General features: G+C 40.5%; 1 protein-coding gene across 5 annotated transcripts in view; it reads right to left on the bottom strand.

The window, feature by feature from the left end:
• Window positions 1–12,500, bottom strand: part of rassf3 (Ras association domain family member 3) — a 35,267-nt gene that overhangs the window by 11,416 nt on the left and 11,351 nt on the right. Inside the window, exons 1-2 of one of the 5 annotated variants that reach the window (XM_035528421.1) lie at window positions 4,735–4,815; window positions 3,791–3,863 (exon numbers count right to left, since the gene is read on the bottom strand). The exons of 1 other annotated variant lie outside the window; for it this stretch is intronic. Coding sequence is in view for 2 of the 4 variants with exons in the window: in XM_035528417.1 (XP_035384310.1) it covers window positions 4,735–4,857 (123 nt within the window). In the remaining 2 variants the exon portion in view is untranslated. Of the gene's footprint in view, window positions 1–918; window positions 1,020–2,965; window positions 2,992–3,790; window positions 3,864–4,734; window positions 5,266–12,500 lie in introns of those variants that run through there. 3 more of the 5 variants (XM_035528417.1, XM_035528423.1, XM_035528420.1) reach the window with 3 other exon arrangements.

The following is a 12,500-nucleotide window of genomic DNA, read 5'->3' as shown; positions in this document are numbered from 1 at the left end:
ATTCTAGGTGTAGCTTGTTTTGATCATTCAAAAACCAGGACACGATAAGACCCAACAAAGACTGAAGCCAAAGCCTGCTGGCACCACACCTCCAACAATCAGAATGACAGGCCATTAAAGGCACAGCCCAGGACATGGGAATGCACTTGATGCAAATAGTTCATCACCACAGTCATATGAATAAGTATTATGTCAGAGGTTGCACAATGCAAAAGTATCTCAGAGAAACTGTACAGTTCCCAGGGAAAACATGCCACGGAATGAAACTTTAAAAATACACCATCTTTGCACTAGTGTACAGTAAAAAGGCGCACTTTCTGGGTTTTACTTCATAAGCTCGCGAACCTTAGCTGCACAGATGCCAGGGAAGCTGCGTAGACTGAGGCTTCGCATGCCTTGGAATAATCCCGCACATGACCGAAAGGTCAGTCATCTTCTCTATACTCCCCCTGGCAACTTCAAAGGACTGCGGAGCCACGGTCTGCAGCCCGTGCACTGGCCTCGCTGCCTTCACTCGATGACTGTAATTACAGCTCCCCTTCAAAAAACTGCATCCAGATGCTCCATGGGGCTCCATGGCTCAACGCACCTCCAACAGACCCCAGGCGGGCTGCGTGGGGAGTCCGACTCCGCCTGGGGACAACTGCAGCCGCTTGACCAAAATTATAGAGTGAGAGTGGGCCATTTATAGCGTCAGAGCAGGTAACACGTACGGTTTCACTCCAGACACAGGAAAACCCACCACTGGTGATCAGAGCAAATACTGTCTACTTTAGCTACAATGATCTGTTTAAGCACTAAAAAAACATAAAACTTAAATCTATAATCGCCCACTGCGTTTTATGACAATTTACCACAGATAAGACTTTTTTGTATCAAAGCACACTCACAGATGTAATGGTACATGTGCGCGCACACCTGGCCTAACTTTGCACACCTCATCTGCTCCATGTCGCACAAGGGCTGCTTTGCTGGTTAAATCACTTCAACTTGCCACCTTCCCTTGACCAGGGAGTAAATCCCAGCTGAAAACAAAACAGCCTCACAGATGATGCAATCCAATTTTCTGAGGAAGAGACTGATCTTTTAAGTGACATTTCTGTTGCAAAACCACATTTTTGTTCAGTTTATAAAACTTTAACTCAGACCTTCCAGGGCAATACAGTAAATAGATTATCTAGGCTGTCCAAACTTTATAATTCTCTTAATAATTTACTTACAGTTCAACTTGGATTTTTAAATTTTGCAGAACTGTATGAGGTGAAAGTGAAACAGCCAATCACCCAAGAGAGCCACAGGGGAAATACTTTCTATTCCAGCAAAAGAAAGAAAATATTACACAAAACAAAACAAATAAAGAGAAGTGGGTTTGTATGACACAGAAAACACAGCAACACAATGAGCTCTGGAAGTGGGCCACCTTTGGGTTCCACCCAGTGACCATTGTAAATGTAAGCATACGAACACTTTGCTCCAAAACAGTGTCCTTCATGCAACTCGCAGCTTTCTCCATCAGACATTTTAAGCCAACGACATTAGAGAGTACAGCTTTAGAAGTAAAGAACAGACAAGTCAAATTACAGTTTTAACAAGTTCAGCTTTAGTACTATAGCTTATAGCACCAAGACTTGACCAAAAGACAGACACTAAAGAATACGGGTAAAGTCTGCTTATAAATTTCTCAAGGGTGTACCAGAGTTTTTTTTTTCAGTCACTTATCTTTATAGCATGGTGCCTTTAGAGGTTTACTTGATCTTACATGTTTCCAGTCATATTTTCAGTCTGAGTGGTCGGGATGCAAATCCTACCATGTCTTTCTAAATTAAATTAAGCCACCACGGTCCTTAGATACTGTTTGTTTTCAAAGAGACTATTGCCTAGTCTTGCAAATCAAGTCCTTTCACCAGTTTGATTCATTTCTATTGTTTCTGTCACAGGCATGTGTTCCTTGTGGACTGCTTATTGTGAATAACACCACCAAAATCACTTAGGTTTAGGTTTTGTGCGCAGCATTCACTGGTCTACAGTGATACATTAGCTTTTGGCTTCGGCACTTACTTGCACTTATCTTTAAAACAGACCACTGGAGTACAGTGTACAGGATAAACCTGGAGAACATTCCGGAAACTGCTACACAATGGAGCAGAAACCCTTACGAGGGGAGAGTTCTGAAAGACAGGGCTGCACAACAGAGCATTTCTTAACTGCTAGCAACAGTACTGGCCTTTGAAACACTGATATCACAGGTGCATAGGTAGGTCTCCATCAAAATCACTTGTTTGTTTTGCTGTGAACACTGACAGATCTCTGACATTCTGCATGATTGTTCTATGGTTTGTATTATTCACATGAGGTAACAAATGTAAATGATTTTGTTTAAAGTCATGTAGCTCAGTCTTTACATAGAGTAATATCATAAACTTCTTATCAGACACCACTACTAGATATAAGGGTCAAAGGTTCGTTGTTTGTATAACACTGCCTGGGATAGGTAAACTGCTTTTATATGCCTCAGCTGGCACGACACACAAAAAATGAAGGACAAATGATGTCATGCATAAAACAGCCTCCACCATACAGCGAGTGGCAAGTGAGCTCTCGCTCACAATCACAAAAAAGCAAGGTATTACCAGTGCATATGTGAGCAAAAGACTCCAAACAGGAGAATCCCCACATACTGGCAGAGCAGCATTTTCCTAAAATGATGGAATCAGACTTAAGCCAATTAGAAAAACACTGTTACGAATGGGTGATAGTGGCTATTACACTAGGCAACTGCATCAACACCAGGCGATTGTTGGCCCAGGACCTACAAGGTTACTGATTTCATTTTTGCTTTAGTCAGGGTGTGGGGGCATGGCCAGCCTGTAGTGTTGAGATAAGGGTCTTGTTTCTCCCAGGCTGTCAGGCCTCATCCCAGACTACCCAGCAAGAGCTATATTCCGTGAATGACCAGGAAACGCACGTTCTTGCCACAGTGTGCACAACACACTCTCGTTGACTGTAAAGCGCTGTGTGTTCTGTCACAGGAAGCCTGTCAACGCTGACGCTGCGCCACAGACCCTCAAGGGTCGTTAATGGAAAGCGGCCACAGCTGTTGATTTTGGACTCCTGTAGTGAAGAAAAAAAAAAACCTCTTTCCAACACTGTTTTCACAACGTTCCACTGTGGTTAGCAACTGAAGCAGCCACCAGGATGGTCAGAACAGGCAGTGGGGTCCTATAGCAGGACAGGCAGCTGGGTGGGACTGCAGATACTTCACCCCACTTCCATTTGGGTTAACACCACACTATAGAGCTGTGACCCAGGCCAACGGCAGCTACAGCTTCCATTTAAATCAACACCACTGATCAGACAGGCCAGTGAAGCCTGACACAGCAGATAGAGTGTCTCAGAGACCTGCAGCTGACTTTTTAAAAAAAAAATGCCTACAAAAGAAGTGAAACATGAAAAAGTAATAACTGAAATACTGCCTACTACTAAGGGGGGGGGGGGACAGTTCTGGGGAACTGTGGTGACTAGTGATAAAAACATCAGTGTGAAGTAACAGGAAGTGAGTTGTTGTAATCCTGCTGCTGGTGGTGCTGAAGGAGCTTTGTTTGCCATCCTTCCACAAGCCTGATCTTACAAAACGGCTCAAACACAACAAACCCATACCCAGCCAGGCATTAAGGCATTAGAAGACATGGCCGAACATACATGTAGAAAAAGGGTCGGCGATGTTGCTCTGCAGGAGCTTTCCATGTGAATTCCACTCTGTGACATTTCTCACACAATCTGAAGTGCTTACCAGCGTGGGGGTGAGACTGTGAATGCCTGTTGGGCTGCAGAATTCTCACAGATCTCCTTTCAGACACACATGACTGTAAAAAAAAAAAAAAAGCTGTGCGAAGGGCATATTCAAATTACAGAAGGACAGGCCCTCTACAGAGTCTCACCAGAGACATGGGCATGGCATCAATCCATGTGATGAATGCAGTACAGTTGTCTTCCAGAGGAGAATGTTTAAGTCATCCAGCTACAATATGGGAGGGGGGGGGGGAGGGGGTAAGAGACCTTGATCTACGCAAATCCTGCACATGCTGGAATAAACCAGCACTAGGGAAAAGAACCTGACCTACTTTATCATAAAATCCAAGACTTAATAGGTCAGCTAAAGGGCAGGCCAATGACCAACAAAATCAATGAGAGTTGTCTTCACACACACACTTTCAATTCAACAGGTCCTTCGCAAAAACCTTTGATTAAACATTAGTTTCACTGATGCGTTCTCTCTTTATTGCGACCTTCATTTTGTACAGGCTGTTGTCATAATCTGAATGATTATAACCTAGCTATCTAGGCTAGTTGGTGCTTACTGCATGTTAGAGCTAACTAAACTATATTAGCTGCTAGCCATCTAAATTACAAATTTAGTAGCTAGATAGTAAGCTTAGATAACTAGTTTGAACCACTTCATACACATGTTAAGACTCAAGACAGCTGGCTAAGTGCTGAAAGAGGGGGGAGAAGTAATTTAACTTAGTTAGTGAACATTAGGTTAGCTAAGGCTAACTACATTTCGTGGTGAAACAACTGTACCAGTCAGAGAGCCAGTATTACTAACAGCTAATGTAAATATGGCAAATCGCCCAAAGTCACAATATGGGCAAATATTTTTGAAAAAAAAAAAACATACAACATAGTGTGTAGCTAGACAAATAAAAGTCTATATAAAAAAACGTCTGATCAAACCTTTTGATCGGTCAGTTTCCCTGAAGGCTTCTTGAAAAAGGAGGTTCTAGCCGTGAAAAAATAGTCTTCGGAATCTTCTTCTAAGCTACTGTATCCACTACTCATGGTGCTGTTCCACGTCATTGGAAAGGAAAACTCCAACTTTCAAACTCTGACACATTAAAAGTACGAGAGGAAATGTGCAATTACAAAAAAAAAATTAATCCACGAAGAGTTATTATCCAGTGAACAGCACTAAATTATATTGCAATTCCAAACTCATCGGTTATCTTGCGAGGAACTACCCTAACCTAGCTAGCAAACACGTCGTGCCACAACGTGACAGAATATGAAAAAAAAAATTTTTTAAAGCGACCCTCTCCTTACTATGCTCAACACAATACGTATAAAAGACACAAAGCAAGCAATAATTCACATAAAGCTACAAAACTTCCTCAAACGACGTTACCGACAGATCCATTTTAAAGACTTTAACTAGGCAGCTCTCTGCTTGCATTCAAGTGACCAGGGCGTACAACAGAACACACCCACCGGCACACTGGCTGTTTCCTAATGACCTAATCTCCTTTAGATGCTTCCTGGTTAAGCTTGGGTGACGATATTTTCATCCTCACATATCTTCTTAAGAATAAACTATTTTTCGTTTCCACTGCCAACTGTTTATTTTCCACAAACAACAGGTTTAGTTACTTTCACGAATCACAATGCGTGACATGCTTAGTTAAAATATTAAACACACGGATGTATCATTTCCCGTAATTGATGCACCAGTTAGAAAGCGAGTTTTTAGTGTATTTCATCTATTTAGTGACAGGCTGCGCCATTTAAACTACACGGCAATCGGACAGACGACTGAGTTCTAAGCATACTTGTTGTAGCGCGCATGCTCGACTCACACGTGCGCATGAACAGGCTACAAGAAAAAAAGCAGGAAGCGCTCGGGCTTGACCGATAATCTAACCTGTGTTTCTGCATAAAACAAACATATAAAACACTATTGAGTATTATGACATGTCCATACAAGTATGTGCAGAGAGTGTGACAACGATGAGGATGGGGCGCGCTCGACCAGTTTCACAGCATTCTCTTATTTCAGGTCCAGCGAACCAGGGTGCCGCCGACCCTGAGCCATCTGCTCCAGGGGCTACGTGAAGAGGATCTTCAATATGTAAACTATTGTCCCTTCAGCTTCTGGCAAATTACAAACCTTGTTTATACTGGTGGCTTTCTGGATGCCTGTAGATCTGGTTTTGAATCTCCATAAGTAAACCACTCATTTTGGGGGTTAGCTACTTTTGGTCCACTTTGTAATCATCTTAAGAACATGCTGGGTAACCCATTTCCTTAATCATCCTAAGGGAAAGTTGTTCAAATAATTCTGACATGTTTCACAGGATTTTACAGGAAGCCGTTCATCAAAAATACTGCTTTTAGATCAAAGCACAGTTGCTTATTCATTTACACTTTAAAAAGTAAAATAAACATCGAAGCCTAAGCAAACTTTCCTTATCAGTAAGGACTGTGCCATCATAGTTTGGACTATATAACTCCACAGATCACATCTGTTATTGTAAGAGATGAGGGTTATCTTGTATAATAACTTCCAGGATGTACAAGCAGTAGTGCACAAACAGGTTTGTGATTTCAGATGCCTTAAGGGTATTCCTCATGCTCCATTCTTTCTTTCATTTAAATTTTTTTTTTTTTTTTTTTTTTTACTGTTTTTGTTGTTATTGTTACTCATATGTGATAGTATAATAGCCCACCCACTGAAAGCATGTTCACTGTACCCACAGCTTTAGGGTCAAATAAAGGCAACATCTGCAGTGGACAGAAAACTAACCATTCTCCACAAATAGCAGCTTTCAAGGGGTTTGTGGAAGTATAAGCTTTTTTTAAAAGCCAAGAACATGAAGAGGTCCTAAAAATAACCCAGCAGTGGAGGGAACAGCCAAACCATGCAAACCATACTGAAGTTTGGCCCCACTTTGTTCAGGGTCACCCAAACCATCCAGCTGCACATTTGGTGATCGTTGACTTTGCTTTCAATTTTAACTTATGAAATGATTAGCAATTTTAAGCCAATTGAAGTATCACACATAACATAATATCTTTACACTTGCATGTACACTCAAATACACAACAATGTACTAAAATACGTTAATAGTATTCCAAAATGAGTTTCATTAGTTTAAGTAATATAACTTAAACTAATGAAACTCATTTTGGAATACTATTAACGTATTTTAGTACAGTGTTGTGTATTCCTTATATTAAGGAATATAACTGAAACCAAAGTGAAAACCCAAATACTAAGGTGACAGGAAGTCTCTCCCCTAACTCCTTTCAAGCACTTTAGAGTCTAAAAATAGGGTGTGTAAGGCCTTCAGGTAGTATATGTTTTGTGTATGTATGTGTGTGTGTGTGTGTGTGTGCGCGCGTATTGGGGGTGGGGGGGTGACCTGTGGCCACTAGTCTTTTTGGCTGGGAGTAAGTGGTCTTCATTATACATTACTTACATTCCTTTGTTGAGGAGGTACACTGAGGAACTATGTGAGTTTTAGCATTTACAGGATAGTGAATCAGGAAGCCAAATCTGTTTCCTCAGTCCAGCCCCACAAAGCAATGCCTGTAGCCAGCGAGAGCGCATAGATCACCCTCGTCTTTCAGCACACGCCTGTCTTTGCCCAGCATCTCTTTTGAGGCTGGTTGTGGCACTGAATCTTTGGAATTCTGTGCTGCAGAGACAGTGAGCTCAATATCCACAAATGGAACAGTATTGGACATATCAACATAGTTTTTCTTAATGCTTAACTCCTCCCCCCTTTTTGACATCAAAACACAATCCCAGGACAATTGCTTGTGTGCTTAAATACACAGACTTCTGTGTTTTCTTGTATCAGCGACACTACAGTGTCTATACTGACACCAAATATTACCTACATGTGTGAAGATCCCAATAAAACAGAAAATAATACGTATCTGTCTCATGAAAATGAGCCAGTCTCAGATCAGTAATATCCATGCTCTGCCCATTTCCCTCAGGCATTGGGATCTAGTGTTGCTGGATCTCTCACCTCCCTTAAAGAAGCTAAGAGCGGAATAAAAATACAATGCCTTCTAGGTACCGTAATTCCTGGATAACTGAAAAGACTCATGATCCAAGTTGTCACTATATCACTATGGTAAATTCCATGTTATCTCCAGCACCATAGAAATAAACTTCTAGATCAGGGGTTCCCAAGCTAGGGGTCATGTAATTTACAAATGGAGTCGTCGGAGAAATTCACAACTGTTTTTCATGAACATATACTCTGAATATTACTTTAACTGTGCAGTAGGTGTTGCCGCAATATTTTAAATGTTTAAATTATGTTACATTGAGATTTAGATTTAAATTAGCCACATTAAACTTAAGTGTATGTGTATGTGCTATTAGCGGTTGTCTGTTTTGGTACTTTGAATGTTGCTCTAGCATAGCAGTTCAGTAATAAAACAGACAAATTTCTTCATCCATCTACCTTGGCTAGCTCCTCAATAGTACAGAGACTCAAATTAAAAGGAACACTAAAATATGCCAAAATATTCCTTAAATATGGAACTACAAGGGTGATAGCAAATACAAGGAGAAGCCAAAGAGAAACTGTCTATGGCAGTCTCTTTTCATTGAAGAGAACATGTTACAAAATACAAGCTGACCCTTGCCACTAGACTGGTAAATGAGTGCAAGGAATATCCCTTTGTTTATTAGTTGTCATTTATATTATACATTACTGGCATTTGATAAAATGTTTAAATGTAACAGTAGTCCTAAATTTTGAATCTGGAATTTTAAAAAAATTAGGTTGGATGAAAGGCTTATGGTCCCAGAAAATGTTTAATGCCTATTTGGGGACATTTATCCAAAAAGATCGGAAACCCATGTAGACGCACTATATGCGTGGTTGGAATATTCAGATAATAATTAATGTACATAAGCCATATTTACTCAGTGTTGTATGATTCTACCTATAACCCACTCTTGGGATTGCTTGACTTTCCAGTTTAAATAATCCAGTGCAGATAAAAATCACTCAATTTTTTTCTCTCTGTTCATATTAAATTTGTAAAATTCTTTCAGACATCACGTGAGCCTCTGACCTTGTCATTCTGAAAGATGAATTCATGAAATTATTGTTCAAAGAAAGCAGCAACAGACAGTGACCTAAGCGACTGAGATCCAAACCCCTATTAAGCTTTCCCAAAACATAAACAGAAACACACACAGAGCTCAGTGTGCACTACCCAGGGAGGCTCCTGAGATGGAAATCATAGGTCCCGAAGCCAAATCCCACAGACCCAGACAGCCCGTTAAGACTAAATATAAGGTAACCAAAACCACAGCTAGCTGTTAACACAAAAGGCAGCAGAAGAGCAAATGGAGTCCAGGACACGTTCCATCTTGCCTTGTGGTGAATAGAGGATCAGAGGGCCATTGTGGCCTTAGAAACTACCTGTCTGCCAGTCTACAGTCTGTAATCAGCAGCAACACAGAACAGGTTTAAAAGCCTATGTGATGTTGTGAAGGCCAAACATGAAATGAAAGATTCCTTGCCAAATGCACTTAGTCCATGGAAGCCTCTGTAAACAAAGGCGCTCATTCAAACACTACAAATTAAACAGTGCTGATTTGATCTTATTTTCCAAGAGATGAAGGTTGAAGGTCATAAAGGTCTGTGTTACAAATAACAAATTTAATTTTCAGCGAATGTTCTTAAGCCCTTTACAATAGCCACTATTATTCTAAAATAATATGCTTGCATGAATCTACTGAATAGGTAGGCCTTGTAACATTAGTCCTAGTATTTATTTGATAGTGCTGACTGGAAAGCTTTTGCAATTGTTTAGTCTGATGGATAAAAAAAAAACCTACCACTATACAGTACAACATGCAAAACTGACAGTCCTGTTGTTTACTTAATCTGAAATACTGTAATAACAGGAATTCCTGAAGAAGGACATTAGCGGTTGTTCTCTTTGGAATATGTATTACTGGTGGCTGAGTTGACCTTCAGGTCAACTCTTAAGGTGAAGAGGTAGAAATTATCCTAAATTCCACTACTTAGCAGTTCCTAGGAACATTCATTATTACACCTAAAGATTTGTGGTTTACAAGTATGTTCCAAGCCAAACATATTGCAGGAAGCCAGCTAAGGTTCCCGGTTCTGTGCTTGAGACAGGTGGATGTGGTGAAGGCTGGTAGCAATTACCAGTGCTTGCTCATTCATGCCCAGTGTGGCTGAGTTTAAATTTCAGTGGACAAGCATTTTATTACTGTTTAATCTAAAAGTCGCTATAGCTGCCTTCAACTTTGTGCCTGCCAGTCAACTCTCTAAGTGAAATTACCCTTTCTCTGTTCTCTGTTTGTTCAGTCAGCTCTTTCTCCTTCTCGTACTGTGTTGCAAAATCAATATGTGAAGCTAAAATGGAAGAAAGAGCTGTACAAAAGTTAGGTGACATGCTTAGAGCATGGTATTCTACTCTAACTCACTTTGAATTGGCTGAATGGATGACAGAGCCCAGTCTAAACCTGAGGTCCGAGACCTACTCCGAGGAGATGAGGGTTGGTGTCGCTCAGACATTGTGGCAGCTGTGTGAATTATGCTCACAGGCTCTGTCCCCCCAGTGAGGTCAAGGGAAGATGCAGTGCACATAGGTATTTTTAGGGCTCCCATGGCAACAGTGGAGGTGTTTAACTTTCCCACCGACGAAAGAAGCAGGAAACATGCAATATCAGATAGACCTTGGAATATGCAAATAAGGATGAGTTAGACACCCCAACAGAGTTATGTTTTACTAGGTAATTGATACAATACCATGATACAATTTCATATTAAACACTAGAAGTGTTTAATGCCAAAAGGTTTTAAACCTCTTCTAAAAAATCTCTTTGAGGAAAGCTTTCTAAAGTTCCTGACTGCTTGTTTTTAAAATCTAAGTTGATGTTGACTATTTATAATCCTGTAAAACTGTAATGGTCCATGGACAAGCAGATGTGTGCATTTAGATACAGTTTCATTTCAGTTTGTGGGTGAATGTGTGCATGTTTGCACAAGCGTGTGTGTGTTTGTGTGTATGTGTGTGTGTGTGTGTGTGTGTGTGTGTGTGTGTGCATGTGTGTGTGTGTGTGCATGTGTACGTGTGCATGTGTGTCTGGGCCAGAACAAATTCTGTTGTGTCACAAGCTTCCTGTGGCTGTTTCCTAAAGGGAAACTCGCTCTTTCCTGCATCTGAGCGTTTGGACCTCTCCTCTGAATTATATTTGCACCTTTGCTTCTGTCTGGGCCTCTAATAACTGTGGCTGCCATCAGCTCCCAGATAGTGACAGATAGTGACACAGTCAGTTCCTTAGCTCCCCAGAGAAGGAAAGACTTTATAGGTTTACAATAACAAAAAAAAGCTAAAGGCTTCATAAAAGCCAGGTCAGAGGGGATGTCAAAACACAGAAAGAGCTATGTATACCAAAATAAAAATGTAGGAATCTGAAGGTTTTGATTGCTTTGTTTACAGTTTAATGTTTCCAGAATCCACTGCAAACGCTAGAAATACTAGGAAAGTCCTTCAAAATGTATGTGTGTGAGCAGAGGTGGTAGACTTTCATCCTGAAGGCTCGCACTGAAGGGTCTCTGTTTTTCTATCTCTCTCAAAAAATACAAAAACAAAAACAACCAAAAACAAAAGACAAGGAGCCTAATACCTCACACACACATACATTAACAAACAAATGCTTGCACACACAAACACATTACAAGCCAACACACTGTAGCTGATACACAACCACTGAGTATTCCAAAGCACTGTGTATTGCAAATCACTGTGTATTCTAAATGTTTCTACTTTTTTGTAAATATAGATACTTATTGCTATACAAACTTCTTTCATTCCAGTCTCTGTTTCCACATCTGGATTAAAAGTAAAGGAAATCAAGGCAGAATTACATTCACAAGTACCTAAATCTAAAGATAAAATCACACTGCATTTATATTTATCTAGCTTTTCCACACTGAAACCCCACTAAGCAGAACTGGTTTAGCATGAATGCCACACATACTACACCAAATAGGCAAAACACACAACAGGCAAGCAACGTCCACAGAACAATCACACAGTCACATGCATACCTAATCCTTGGTCAGTGAGAATGTTCAGTTTTGCAGGCCTTTCATTTCATGTGAATGTCTTTTCAGTAAGCCCATGGGAGAGGGATACAGCTTTACTACCTTACTATTGAAACGTCCTGTTTCTGAAAACAGCCATTGTTAATGTAGCTTTGGAAATGAAAAAGATACACTGGAGTGTGTGTGTGTGTGTGTGTGTGTGTGCGTGTGTGTGTGCGTGTGTGTGTGTGTGTGTGTGTGTGTGTGTGTGTGTGTGTGTGTGTGCACGTGTTCTTATGACACTAAATAACAGGTTAGCATCCTGCAGCAGTAGCCATGCACACATTACAGAGAGCAGAGTTTAACTGTAGGCTCAGGAAGGACAGTAATTGCTATGGTCAGATCTAGAGATGACACATAGCTTATACCAACCCATAGAAGGAAAACCATGACTACATTTTTAATACTACTATGCTAAATAATACTAAAAAAGTGCTAAAAGCTTTCTCCAAAATTGAGGTGTTTTCTGCCAATAAAATAACATTGTATTGTTGAGTGAGTCAATGTTAATTAATATGTTCCATCAGTTATAATGACAGTGCATTACCACCTTCTAGGTATTAATTTGGA

This window comes from Electrophorus electricus, chromosome 7 (genome assembly GCF_013358815.1).
Source record: "Electrophorus electricus isolate fEleEle1 chromosome 7, fEleEle1.pri, whole genome shotgun sequence".
Taxonomy (NCBI): Eukaryota; Metazoa; Chordata; class Actinopteri; order Gymnotiformes; family Gymnotidae; genus Electrophorus; species Electrophorus electricus.
This window is presented reverse-complemented; position numbering and strand designations above follow the sequence as displayed.